The sequence below is a fragment of the Oncorhynchus nerka genome, linkage group LG8, assembly GCF_034236695.1.
Source record: "Oncorhynchus nerka isolate Pitt River linkage group LG8, Oner_Uvic_2.0, whole genome shotgun sequence".
Lineage (NCBI taxonomy): Eukaryota > Metazoa > Chordata > Actinopteri > Salmoniformes > Salmonidae > Oncorhynchus > Oncorhynchus nerka.
In genome coordinates this window covers 15402317-15417467 of record NC_088403.1, presented here as the reverse complement: position 1 = coordinate 15417467, position 15151 = coordinate 15402317, and the positions used below count along the sequence as shown (strand labels likewise).

At 46.6% G+C, this 15151-nt stretch overlaps 1 protein-coding gene across 1 annotated transcript in view; it reads right to left on the bottom strand.

Annotated features, from left to right (window-relative positions):
• The window catches only part of osbpl8 (oxysterol binding protein-like 8), a 163727-nt gene that overhangs the window by 10943 nt on the left and 137633 nt on the right, over positions 1 to 15151 (bottom strand). The window contains 11 exon segments of the mRNA XM_065021402.1: positions 886 to 975; positions 1679 to 1776; positions 4739 to 4837; positions 5073 to 5169; positions 6050 to 6148; positions 6408 to 6489; positions 7364 to 7548; positions 8917 to 9081; positions 9083 to 9143; positions 11558 to 11720; positions 12934 to 13018. Coding sequence (XP_064877474.1) covers positions 886 to 975; positions 1679 to 1776; positions 4739 to 4837; positions 5073 to 5169; positions 6050 to 6148; positions 6408 to 6489; positions 7364 to 7548; positions 8917 to 9081; positions 9083 to 9143; positions 11558 to 11720; positions 12934 to 13018 — 1224 coding nt within the window.

The following is a 15151-nucleotide window of genomic DNA, read 5'->3' as shown; positions in this document are numbered from 1 at the left end:
GATGAGGTCGAGCACTCCGTTATTTATCTCCGGTATTGTCTCATTTGGACTGTAGTCTTGTGGCGCGTGGATGAGGTCGAGCACTCCGTTATTTATCTCCGGTATTGTCTCATTTGGACTGTAGTCTTGTGGCGCGTGGATGAGGTCGAGCACTCCGTTATTTATCTCCGGTATTGAACATATTACATTGCGTCTTAAATGTTATCGTTTCTTTACATATTAGGGTTCCTGAGGATTGATTTGAAACGTTGTTTGACTTGTTTGGACAAAGTTAATTGGTAACTTTTTGGATTCCTTTGTATGCATGTTGAATGAGTGGAACGGGTGGATTACTGAATCAAACGCGCCAACTAAACTGACTTTTTGGGGATATAAAGAAGGACTTTAACGAACAAAACGACCATTTGTTGTGTAAATGTTCGGATTACAAACAGAGGAAGATCTTCAAAAGTAAGTGATTTATTTTATCTCTATTTCTGACTTTTGTGACGCCTCTGCTGGTTTGGAAAATGTTTTAAATGCTTTTGTATACAGGGCGCTGTCCTCAGATAATCGCATGGTATGCTTTTGCCGTAAAGCCTTTTTGAAATCTGAAAAAGCGGTTGGATTAACAAGAAGTTAAGATTTTAAACAATGTAAGACACTTGTATTTTCATGAATGTTTAATATTACGATTTTTGTATTTTGAATTTCGCGCTCTGCAATTTCACCGGATGTTGTCAAGGTGGGTCACTAGCACCCCACCTAGCCCAAGGAGGTTATTAAAGAGAAGTGTAGGGTCGTGTTCATTAGGGCACCAACGTTTGCAACGGAAAACAAAAATAAGCATTTCTAGTCCCAAACTGTTTGTCAGTTTTCCTTCTGCTGGAGACATAATGAACTTACCCAGTGTCCCTCCAGCGTAGCCAGCACCTCCTTCCCCAGCTTGATCTTTCCAGAGACCTGGTTTACACTGTCATTGTTACCCAAGAACGGCTGAAAAGAGAGGGGGAGGGTGACGCCTTATGTTACAGCCCTGTTTAACCTGGTTCTTACCTGGTATTTACATGGCATCAAAGTGGAGACATGATAATCATGTTACATGGCACCAATGGATCATTTCTGGTAATGACCTCAGAGAATACAACCGTCTTGGTAACTACCTGGTACCAAATGGGACATATTGATGCTTGTATCTCAAAAGAAACAACTGTGTACATAGCTACTAATCTAACTATACTATTACTCTAGGAAGCTACCACTTCAACAAGTACTATATAAGTATTACCTGGTAAGTAGAAGGCTGTAAAATAAAGTGTTCCAGAAAGGAGGATTCATCACATTGGTGTTTTGAAGTTCAAGATGCAGCACAGGGGTGGGTCAGGAAACCCTCCTCTTGGATAGGTACTGGGTATGCAGGCTTTTGTTCCAACCCCACTTTAAAACACCCGATTCAGATAATGAAGGTCCTGTTGAGCAGCTAATTAGCAGAATCAGTTGTGCTCCATTGGGGCTGGAGAAAAAGCCTGCAGGTGGGTCCTGTAGCTCTCCAAGATGAGGGTTGTCCCCCCCCTCCCTCTCATCTACAGCTTCATTAGAGTTTATAGGACTAAAAGTGCTTAATGCAGTTTGAAGCTTTTGTTCATTAAAGACTAAAAGCCAAATGATTGAGGCTAAAGAACAAGTTATTTCCTCCTACCTTGAGTTTGAACTCGAGCTGGGCACTGTATCCTGTCTTCTCACAGGCAATGGTGATCTGGCCAGCCAGCTCCAGAGTCATGGTGCCATACAGGATGCCTGAGAGAGGGAGGACAGTTACTATACACTACAGTAGAGATGGTGCCCTACAGAGGGAGGATAGTTAGTATACACTACAGTAGAGATGGTGCCCTACAGAGGGAGGATAGTTAGTATACACTACAGTAGAGATGGTACCCTACAGAGGGAGGACAGTTACTATACACTACAGTAGAGATGGTGCCCTACAGAGGGAGGATAGTTAGTATACACTACAGTAGAGATGGTGCCCTACAGAGGGAGGATAGTTACTATACACTACAGTAGAGATGGTGCCCTACAGAGGGAGGACAGTTACTATACACTACAGTAGAGATGGTGACCTACAGAGGGAGGACAGTTACTATACACTACAGTAGAGATGGTGCCCTACAGAGGGAGGACAGTTACTATACACTACAGTAGAGATGGTGCCCTACAGAGGGAGGATAGTTAGTATACACTACAGTAGAGATGGTGCCCTACAGAGGGAGGATAGTTACTATACACTACAGTAGAGATGGTACCCTACAGAGGGAGGACAGTTACTATACACTACAGTAGAGATGGTGACCTACAGAGGGAGGACAGTTACTATACACTACAGTAGAGATGGTGCCCTACAGAGGGAGGATAGTTAGTATACACTACAGTAGAGATGGTGACCTACAGAGGGAGGACAGTTACTATACACTACAGTAGAGATGGTGACCTACAGAGGGAGGATAGTTAGTATACACTACAGTAGAGATGGTGACCTACAGAGGGAGGATAGTTAGTATACACTACAGTAGAGATGGTGACCTACAGAGGGAGGACAGTTACTATACACTACAGTAGAGATGGTGACCTACAGAGGGAGGATAGTTAGTATACACTACAGTAGAGATGGTACCCTACAGAGGGAGGATAGTTACTATACACTACAGTAGAGATGGTACCCTACAGAGGGAGGATAGTTAGTATACACTACAGTAGAGATGGTGACCTACAGAGGGAGGACAGTTACTATACACTACAGTAGAGATGGTACCCTACAGAGGGAGGATAGTTAGTATACACTACAGTAGAGATGGTGACCTACAGAGGGAGGATAGTTAGTATACACTACAGTAGAGATGGTGACCTACAGAGGGAGGATAGTTAGTATACACTACAGTAGAGATGGTGACCTACAGAGGGAGGATAGTTAGTATACACTACAGTAGAGATGGTGACCTACAGAGGGAGGATAGTTAATATACACTACAGTAGAGATGGTGACCTACAGAGGGAGGACAGTTAATATACACTACAGTAGAGATGGTGACCTACAGAGGGAGGATAGTTAATATACACTACAGTAGAGATGGTGACCTACAGAGGGAGGACAGTTAATATACACTACAGTAGAGATGGTGACCTACAGAGGGAGGATAGTTAGTATACACTACAGTAGAGATGGTGCCCTACAGAGGGAGGATAGTTAGTATACACTACAGTAGAGATGGTAGCCTACAGAGGGAGGATAGTTAGCATACACTACAGTAGAGATGGTACCCTACAGAGGGAGGATAGTTAGTATATACTACAGTAGAGATTACATTACATTACATTTAAGTCATTTAGCAGACGCTCGAGATGGTACCCTACAGAGGGAGGATAGTTAGTATACACTACAGTAGTGTGCAGTGTAAGGGTTTATTCCATTTAAATGAATTCCATTCAGGAAGTAAACTGACATTCTGATTCCAATGTTCCCCGTTCCTTTCATATTGACTGATGTGAAATGGTATTGACCCCAACCCTGGTAGTGTGTGAATCAGGACTGATTCAGTTAGTAGTGAAGTATATTTCCAGTATTACAGACTTTCCAGTCAGTCTGTATGACTAGAGACGTCATGTTGAATCTACTTCCTATGTAGAAGAAAGGGACGTGTTGCTTCAGGGTTGGGCTCAAGGCAGTCAATTCAGGAAGTGATTTGAATTTAAAATCCAAAATGTTTAATACTTCTGACATAAACAGCTTCTCCTTTTCAGATTATTAAGAAGTCATTCAAAATAGATGGACTGCTTTTAATTATTGAATTGTAATTTCAGTTTACTTCCTGAATTGACTGACTTCAATTTAGGTGGGCATATATAATTCTAAGGGTATTCATGTAATGTGTGTTGCTTTCACAGTAAGACTCCAGTCAGTAAGAGGTCAGACCTTAATGCAATGTGTGTTGCTTTCACAGTAAGACTCCAGTCAGTAAGAGGTCAGACCTTAATGCAATGTGTGTTGCTTTCACAGTAAGACTCCAGTCAGTAAGAGGTCAGACCTTAATGCAATGTGTGTTGCTTTCACAGTAAGACTCCAGTCAGTAAGAGGTCAGACCTTAATGCAATGTGTGTTGCTTTCACAGTAAGACTCCAGTCAGTAAGAGGTCAGACCTTAATGCAATGTGTGTTGCGTTCACAGTAAGACTCCAGTCAGTAAAAGAGGTCAGACCTTAATGCAATGTGTGTTGCTTTCACAGTAAGACTCCAGTCAGTAAGAGGTCAGACCTTAATGCAATGTGTATTGCTTTCACAGTAAGACTCCAGTCAGTAAGAGGTCAGACCTTAATGCAATGTGTATTGCGTTCACAGTAAGACTCCAGTCAGTAAAAGAGGTCAGACCTTAATGCAATGTGTGTTGCTTTCACAGTAAGACTCCAGTCAGTAAGAGGTCAGACCTTAATGCAATGTGTGTTGCGTTCACAGTAAGACTCCAGTCAGTAAAAGAGGTCAGACCTTAATGCAATGTGTGTTGCGTTCACAGTAAGACTCCAGTCAGTAAAAGAGGTCAGACCTTAATGCAATGTGTGTTGCTTTCACAGTAAGACTCCAGTCAGTAAGAGGTCAGACCTTAATGCAATGTGTGTTGCTTTCACAGTAAGACTCCAGTCAGTAAGAGGTCAGACCTTAATGCAATGTGTGTTGCTTTCACAGTAAGACTCCAGTCAGTAAGAGGTCAGACCTTTGCAGTGGGCGTAGGGCATGTTCATGACGTAGTCTTCTCCTCTGTTGAGAAAGGTGAGCCGAGCCTCTCCGTCCAATATGGCCGACAAGGAGTTTCCTGCAAAGAGACACATCGTCATGACAACACCCAGGAAAGGGTGTTAACACAGATATAACATTTGTTGGGTGTGCCTTTAAAATTATTATTATTTTTCAGGAGAAATGTGTTACCAAATGTTCACTTCCCACTGTTAACTAGACAGGCACGACGTATCTATCTATACGCATTTGCTGTTTGGTAGGTGTGTGTGTGTGTGTGTGTGTGTGTGTGTGTACATGAGTGTGTGTTGTACCGTAGAACTTGGACTTGGCCAGGATGCTTCCGCTGAGACAGAAGCCGTCCTTCCTGTTACTGACGTAGAACGCTGACACTGGAGGATGATGGGACACCTGACAGGGAGAGAAGGTGATTGGTCTAAGGTCAGGAGGACAGGTACTGGAAGCTAGCCCTGATCATAGCCAGTCTAACAGAAGATGTCATGTTGTGGAGTCTAGACCTTTTGAAAACCTATCACATTCCTTCTTTCATCCATCCATCCAACAACCCATCCATCTATCAACCCGTCCAACCATCCATCCATCCACCAACCTTTCCATCCATCCATCCACCAACCTGTCAAACTATCCATCCACCAACCCAACCATCCATCCAGCCACCAAACAATCCATCCACCAACCCATCAAACCATCCATCCATCTACCAACCCGTCAAACTATCCATCCATCAACCCGTCGATCCATCCATCCATCCATCCACCAACCCAACCATCCATCCACCAACCCATCCATCCATCCATCCACCAACCCATCCATCCATCCACCAAACAACCCATCCATCCACCAACCCGTCGATCCATCCATCCACCAACCCATCAAACCATCTACCAACCCGTCAAACTATCCATCTACTATCCATCCATCCATCCATCCATCCACCAACCCGTCCATCCACCCATCCACCAACCCGTCCATCCATCCATCAACCCATCAAACCATCTACCAACCCGTCAAACTATCCATCTACTATCCATCCATCCATCCACCCATCCACCAACCCGTCCATCCATCCATCCACCAACCCGTCCATCCACCCATCCACCAACCCGTCCATCCATCCATCCACCAACCCGTCGATCCATCTATCCACTCCCCCACACATCCATAATTTACATACTAACTACAACGTGAATCAATTGCTCAAATGTCAGATTAAAAACCCCAATCAGACAATCACATACTAGGGAGCAGTCTCCCCTCCTGGCTCTGTTACCTGTTCAGAAATGTAGAATGTCTTGCTGTTGGTCTTGCTATGGAGCCACATGCAGCGGTAGGTCTCACCGATGATGGGGTTATATGGCTTCTTCAGGCCCTGGTTTTCAGAAGGAGGAAAAACTGAGCTTTAGATACGTCCGTTGAATGGTAGAGATACCGAGGGACATCTTGTCACATCCAGAACAGAGTTGTGTTTATTAGGCACCTAACAGAAGAAATGGACTGAAATAGAGGGACTACCAGGTCCTATCCAGTAAGAAAAACTTACTTTTCTTTTTTAGAAAAATGTTTTTCACTGTTTTCCTAATGAACATGACCCTGCTGAAACTGTGATTTTAAGTGAATGTTCTAATCACCTGTGGCTTTTTGTAGAATCCAGAGATATACCACTTCACTACTTTCTTCATCCTGTTGTAGGCATTTTCCTCCACAGCTGCCCTGGAAATGATCAACAACAAATCGCAATGAGGACCTAAATCAAGTTAAAGATACATCTTTGAATATTTGTCTGTATCTTTGGCAGGTCTGACTATACTGTCCTACTATATAAGACCTTTGATTGGTCAGCTTGGTAGTACTGTCCCAGCAGGCAATACTAGTTAAAATTACATCATTACAACCGTAGTACTGACTCAGAGAGGAAGTCGGCATGGTAGTAGTACTGACTCAGAGAGGAAGTCACCATGGTAGCAGTACTTACTCAGAGAGGAAGTCACCATGGTAGCAGTACTTACTCAGAGAGGAAGTCAGCATGGTAGTAGTACTGACTCAGAGAGGAAGTCGGCAAGGTAGTAGTAATGACTCAGAGAGGAAGTCAGCATGGTAGTAGTACTGACTCAGAGAGGAAGTCGGCATGGTAGCAGTACTGACTCAGAGAGGAAGTCAGCATGGTAGCAGTACTGACTCAGAGAGGAAGTCGGCATGGTAGCAGTACTGACTCAGAGAGGAAGTCGGCATGGTAGCAGTACTGACTCAGAGAGGAAGTCGGCATGGTAGCAGTACTGACTCAGAGAGGAAGTCGGCATGGTAGCAGTACTTACTCAGAGAGGAAGTCGGCATGGTAGTAGTACTGACTCAGAGAGGAAGTCAGCATGGTAGTAGTACTGACTCAGAGAGGAAGTCAGCATGGTAGCAGTACTGACTCAGAGAGGAAGTCAGCATGGTAGCAGTACTGACTCAGAGAGGAAGTCACCATGGTAGCAGTACTGACTCAGAGAGGAAGTCAGCATGGTAGCAGTACTGACTCAGAGAGGAAGTCAGCATGGTAGCAGTACTGACTCAGAGAGGAAGTCACCATGGTAGCAGTACTTACTCAGAGAGGAAGTCGGCATGGTAGTAGTAGTCGGACAGCTTATCCAGGAAGGAGCGTGGCTCCAGGATGAAGGTGGGCAGGACCACTTTAGACAGGTCCATCCCAGGCCTGACCTGCTTCAGCAGCGTCCAGATCAGAGACTTATTCTCCTCCGACACCGTCTCTGTCTGGGAGGCCTCACCAGCCTGGGACACACACATATAAAGGTTTGGTGATTTACTGTACACACCACACACACTTTCATATTGCAATGAATTCTGGGGTTAGTCCTGACCGGGTCTTGAAGCCGCTTCAGCAACTGTAAAGCCAACATCGTAGCTGTTGCGCCAAGAGATCCACACCTGTTGATGAGGTTGCTAGGTGATGGGCTATGTAAGGTCACAGTATTCACATAGGGTTGGAGTATATACCTATATGATACAAGCACATTATGGAGTTGCTCCAACGTGACATTATTCAGTTTGAACATCTCTCTGGTCTGAAAAACGTCATCAGTTATCAATCAGTTCATTATTCACATCATTGCTCTTCCCATTTTAGCATCTGCTGGCTGTATAATTCCAGCTATCGAAAATGACAATTCTAATTCACCACAGAACAGCTGGGAGGGATTTCACGCAGGCAGGCATACAAGCGCACCCCCCTTTCAAATATAATTTATTCATGCCCTGCCTGTGGCACTTGGCTAAGGCTATATTAATAGTGCTGAAGATGTCAGAATCATGAACAAATGATTTACGAAGCTCCATCAAACCTCTGAAGACTTGTTGTAAGTCCAATCCTAATGGAGTGCGGTTTCGTCACGTATAACATTCTACATACTGCAGCAGAACTGTGGCAGAAGAGATGCACGTCCTGATTACTTGTCTATTGCAATTTAGGTTCCAACGTGTCAAAATAAAAGAGGTTAGACAATGGGACATAAGACAGAGATAGAGGGTTAGAGAGAGATCACAGACAGGCTGATTTAAGGGCTGTCTGAGGCTTCACTCTGAAGACTGCTGCCCACACACACACACCACTCTTGATGGACGCCTCGACTCTGCTCCTTTCACTTCTCGTTCAAAAAGTGTGGCGGCGGCTAGCCTAGCGGTTAAGACTGTTGGGCCAGTAACTGAAAGGTCTCTGGTTCCAATCCTCGAGCTGGCAAGGTGGAAAAATCTGCCGTTCTGCCCTTGAGCAAGGCAGTTAACTGCTGCCCAGGCGTGTGTGATGGTGATTAAGGCAGCCCCCCACACCTCTCTGATTCAGAATTCAGTCAGTTCCCAGTATCATCTAACTCTTCCTCATCTTAAACGAAGGTTTATCAAGTGTTCCCACTGTGTTCAAGGAAATGCCACTTATTTTCTCTTAAGAATATTCTCTGAGGTCTTAAATCTTAAAAAATATCAAATCAAGCGGATTCTCTTCAATGTTACTGAGTCAAACTTTCCTTGGGGGAAAATTCTCACATCGCTTGTCCAATCAGATGCATTTATACAGAGTAAGCTGGGCTCAGTCCCCCTGACCAATAAGAGCCAGCGGTACTGACTACGCTCATCATCATTCCTCACCTCTCCCAGCTCCTCCTGGGACTGTTCCAGGTACGGAGTCTCCTGCAGGGCCTCGTTGGGGTCAAGGTCAATGTAGGAGTCATCCTGACGTTCCGACGTGTCACTGTCACTCTCCTCGCTCTTCCCCAGACCCTCCACGTCTGACTCCTCGTGGTCCTGCTCCCCCTTCCCGGTCCGACTTGTCTGAGTACAGGTCCGGGTCCTTGAACTGGTCACTGTCGTTGAACCTAGTGGGAATAACAAGGAGGATGGATTCAAAGGACAGTTCACACTAAACACTTCTTCTGCTAAACACAATCATCACAGTTTTAGCTCTGCACTGAAAGGGCATCTAGAAAACCTGACTGCTGCTGAAATGCAAAACAAATTGGTATTGTACTAACAGTGGACTAATGAACAAAATACTGAAAGATAACTTGCCATTACCACTACCATTAGCACGGTGCATGAATACAGAGCTCCTCATGCCTTACTGCATAAAGCTCTTTTTGAGCAATCCCTGCAGAGTTGACGAAAGCACAGAAATTCTCCACAGCAGCCAAATCCCCCAGTACAACACAGATCATTTGAAAGTTCAAAGCCTCAAGAAGACAGTGCTCTCCTCTCGAAAAGGAGAACACATGCAATCTTTATAAACTACAATCAACTCCGATGCATTCACAGATAACAGATACAACCAGTCAGACAACCAGTCGTCTCAGGGGAAATGTATCCTCACAAAGCACATGGAAATAGACCACAAGAGCTCAAACAGACTGCAGACGAGAGTAGAATAAAGACTTGCTGCACCACTTAGAGACACAGAGAGATGGGTTCAGGCCAGGCTTGTAACAGCTCCACATTCAAATAGACAACTAATCATGGTCTTCAGTCTGAACTGAGTCATGGGTGTTGCTGCAGAGGCTGGAACCAGAGCTTGCATACCCAGTAGCTATCCAGAGGACTTTTCACACTACTGAGCTGTACCGCGCTGGCCTGATTACACATCCAACATAGTTGAACCCTGCTGAGGAGGACAGTTTGGTTTTAAAACATCTGATCTAGAAGAAAAAGAAACGCACACCTATTAAGACGAGGTGCTGGCTAGCGGAGTAGAAAACTTGAAAATAAAAGAGAGCCAGCTCAGTTTGATGAGGGTTGTCAGAATAGAGTTGGAGAGCCGTGGCTGGGCTAGAGCGGAGAGACCGTACTGTAGGCTGGGCTAGAGCAGAGAGACCGTACTGTAGGCTGGGCTAGAGCAGAGAGACCGTACTATAGGCTGGGCTAGAGCAGAGAGACAGTACTGTAGGCTGGGCTAGAGCAGAGAGACCGTACTGTAGGCTGGGCTAGAGCAGAGAGACAGTACTGTAGGCTGGGCTAGAGCGGAGAGACCGTACTGTAGGCTGGGCTAGAGCAGAGAGACAGTACTGTAGGCTGGGCTAGAGAGGAGAGACCGTACTGTAGGCTGGGCTAGAGCAGAGAGACCGTACTGTAGGCTGGGCTAGAGCGAAGAGACCGTACTGTAGGCTGGGCTAGAGCAGAGAGACCGTACTGTAGGCTGGGCTAGAGCAGAGAGACCGTACTGTAGACTGGGTTAGAGCAGACAGACCGTACTGTAGGCTGGGCTAGAGCAGAGAGACCGTACTATAGGCTGGGCTAGAGCAGAGAGACAGGCTGGGTACTGTAGGCTGGGCTAGAGCAGAGAGACCGTACTGTAGGCTGGGCTAGAGCAGAGAGACCGTACTGTAGGCTGGGCTAGAGCAGAGAGACCGTACTATAGGCTGGGCTAGAGCAGAGAGACAGTACTGTAGGCTGGGCTAGAGCGGAGAGACCGTACTGTAGGCTGGGCTAGAGCAGAGAGACAGTACTGTAGGCTGGGCTAGAGCGGAGAGACCGTACTGTAGGCTGGGCTAGAGCAGAGAGACAGTACTGTAGGCTGGGCTAGAGCGGAGAGACCGTACTGTAGGCTGGGCTAGAGCAGAGAGACCGTACTGTAGGCTGGGCTAGAGAGGAGAGACCGTACTGTAGACTGGGTTAGAGCAGAGAGACCGTACTGTAGGCTGAGTTAGAGCAGAGAGACCGTACTGTAGGCTGAGTTAGAGCAGAGAGACCGTACTGTAGGCTGAGTTAGAGCAGAGAGACCGTACTGTAGGCTGAGTTAGAGCAGAGAGACCGTACTGTAGGCTGGGCTAGAGCAGAGAGACCGTACTGTAGGCTGGGCTAGAGCGGAGAGACCGTACTGTAGGCTGGGCTAGAGCAGAGAGACAGTACTGTAGGCTGGGCTAGAGCGGAGAGACCGTACTGTAGGCTGGGCTAGAGCAGAGAGACCGTACTGTAGGCTGAGTTAGAGCAGAGAGACCGTACTGTAGGCTGAGTTAGAGCAGAGAGACCGTACTGTAGGCTGAGTTAGAGCAGAGAGACCGTACTGTAGGCTGAGTTAGAGCAGAGAGACCGTACTGTAGGCTGAGTTAGAGCAGAGAGACCGTACTGTAGGCTGGGCTAGAGCAGAGACACCGTACTGTAGGCTGGGTTAGAGCGGAGAGACCGTACTGTAGGCTGAGTTAGAGCAGAGAGACCATACTGTAGGCTGAGTTAGAGCAGAGAGACCGTACTGTAGGCTGAGTTAGAGCAGAGAGACCGTACTGTAGACTGGCAGACTCACTGGAAACCCTGCATATTGTGGGCTCTCAGCAGGCTGTAGAAGTTAATTTGGGAGCTCTCCCCGGCCGTGCTGGCCAGCTCCTCCTTGCCCTCGCGGATCATGGTCCGCTTCAGGAGACCGGAGCACTTCAGAGCCAGCTCCAGAGCATCCATCCAACAACGGCCTGGTGGAGAGGAGACAGGGGAGTTGACAGGCTACACTAGAGTCCTACACACATACAGATAACCACACACACATGGAAGAACACACATACAGATAACCACACACACATGGAAGAACACACATACAGATAACCACACACACATGGAAGAACAGGATACAGATAACCACACCCACATGGAAGAACAGGATACAGATAACCACACCCACATGGAAGAACAGGATACACATACAGATAACCACACCCACATGGAAGAACAGGATACACATACAGATAACCACACACACATGGAAGAACACACATACAGATAACCACACACACATGGAAGAACAGGATACACATACAGATAACCACACACACATGGAAGAACAGGATACACATACAGATAACCACACACACATGGAAGAACAGGATACACATACAGATAACCACACACACATGGAAGAACAGGATACAGATAACCACACACATGGAAGAACAGGATACACATACAGATAACCACACACATGGAAGAACAGGATACAGATAACCACACACATGGAAGAACAGGATACACATACAGATAACCACACACACATGGAAGAACAGGATACACATACAGATAACACACACATGGAAGAACAGGATACAGATAACCACACACACATGGAAGAACAGGATACAGATAACCACACACACATGGAAGAACAGGATACAGATAACCACACACACATGGAAGAACAGGATACACATACAGATAACCACACACACATGGAAGAACAGGATACAGATAACCACACCCACATGGAAGAACAGGATACACATACAGATAACCACACCACATGGAAGAACAGGATACACATACAGATAACCACCCACATGGAAGAACAGGATACAGATAACCACACACACATGGAAGAACAGGATACAGATACAGATAACCACACCCACATGGAAGAACAGGATACACATACAGATAACCACACACACATGGAAGAACAGGATACAGATACAGATAACCACCCACATGGAAGAACAGGATACACATACAGATAACCACACACACATGAAAGAAAAGGATACACATACAGATAACCACACACACATGGAAGAACAGGAAACACTTGCACGCACACACACACACACCACAGATTGCAGACACTAAAGCATTCAATCATTGGTGGGAAAAAAACTATATTGAACAAATTTGAAAACACATCAGCGTCCTGTCTCTTACCGTCTGACTCAGAGGTGGCACGGAAGATGAGGTGGCTGCCGGGTAATGGCTGTGTGATGGAACCCACCGCCTCTCCTTTAGGACCCTGACACACGGAGAGAGAGAGGAGGAGGGGGAGGAGGAGGGGGGAGGAGAGAGAGGAGGGGCGGGGAGAGAGAGAGAGAGTGAGAGAGAGAGGAGGAAGGGGGAGACAGAGAGAGAGAGGAGGAGGGGGGAGGGGGGAGAGGAGGAGGGGCGGGGAGAGAGAGAGAGGAGGGGGAGAGAGAGAGAGGAGGGGGAGAGAGAGGGTTTGGTAAACATCCACTCTGGAACCTTATACTACCACTATGGCACTGACAGCGATCACCAAGCCAAAGCCCATGGGAAGGTGTGTGTGTGTGTGTGTGTGTAGCTGAACATGACTCCTCACATTCCCCTAGGGTGAAAGAATGGGTCCTGTTGGCAAGTCCCTTTGACAACACTGATGTCCAGTTTGGCCGTCCAATAGGGAGGGTGCTTTGTTTAACAACCCCTTTATTGATTGGTTGGAGGGTCATTCATATGGCGTGCATGCATCCTAATGGCACCATAGTCTGGTTCTTATTATGTAAATATTCTGTAAGTAGTAAGCATGTGACAAATAAAATATGATTTGATATTCCTATTAAGTGCATTACTTTTGACTAGGGCCCATTGATGCCATTTGGGATAAACCCATAGTCCATTTTACAGTGGTAAGGGTGTGACATGTCGTGCGTACTAAAGACAAAAGGTTTAGGGCAGGGTTCCCCAACTGGGGCCAGCGGGTGGTTTTATTCATTGTTGGACATAAAATAATGGTCATCTCCAATTGATTTTTAATTAGGAAATCTGTTCTTAAGTATAAAATAGAGATGTGATCGTAAGCAAATGTAAGCAAGGTTTGAAATTATGATGTTTTAGTCAAATATTATATCTGTTTGGGCTTCTTGCGGTCAATTTGCAGTCTACTAATTATTAGTAATTATGTTCCGACCCCCCGACCAGTCGCTCAACAATAATAAAAGCATCCCAGGGCTGAATCTCGTGGATGATCCCTGGTCGAGGGGGTATCGTTACACTGCATCCTTTCACTCCCTCCTCTCTACATTTTCCTCCTCTGTCTCTGCTGCTAAAGCCACTTTCTACCACTCTAAATTCCAAGCATCTGCCTCTAACCCTAGGAAGCTCTTTGCCACCTTCTCCTCCCTCTTGAATCCTCCTCCCCCTCCCTCCTCCCTCTCTGCAGATGACTTCGTCAACCATTTTGAAAAGAAGGTCGACGACATCCGATCCTCGTTTGCTAAGTCAAACGACACCGCTGGTTCTGCTCACACTGCCCTACCCTGTGCTCTGACCTCTTTCTCCCCTCTCTCTCCAGATGACATCTCGCGTCTTGTGACGGCCGGCCGCCCAACAACCTGCCCGCTTGACCCTATCCCCTCCTCTCTTCTCCAGACCATCTCCGGTGACCTTCTCCCTTACCTCACCTCGCTCATCAACTCATCCCTGACCGCTGGCTACGTCCCTCCCGTCTTCAAGAGAGCGAGAGTTGCACCCCTTCTGAAAAACCTACACTCGATCCCTCCGATGTCAACAACTACAGACCAGTATCCCTTCTTTCTTTTCTCTCCAAAACTCTTGAACGTGCCGTCCTTGGCCAGCTCTCCCGCTATCTCTCTCAGAATGACCTTCTTGATCCAAATCAGTCAGGTTTCAAGACTAGTCATTCAACTGAGACTGCTCTTCTCTGTATCACGGAGGCACTCCGCACTGCTAAAGCTAACTCTCTCTCCTCTGCTCTCATCCTTCTAGACCTATCGGCTGCCTTCGATACTGTGAACCATCAGATCCTCCTCTCCACCCTCTCCGAGTTGGGCATCTCCGGCGCGGCCAACGCTTGGATTGCGTCCTACCTGACAGGTCGCTCCTACCAGGTGGCGTGGCGAGAATCTGTCTCCTCACCACGCGCTCTCACCACTGGTGTCCCCCAGGGCTCTGTTCTAGGCCCTCTCCTATTCTCGCTATACACCAAGTCACTTGGCTCTGTCATAACCTCACATGGTCTCTCCTATCATTGCTATGCAGACGACACACAATTAATCTTCTCCTTTCCCCCCTCTGATGACCAGGTGGCGAATCGCATCTCTGCATGTCTGGCAGACATATCAGTGTGGATGACGGATCACCACCTCAAGCTGAACCTCGGCAAGACGGAGCT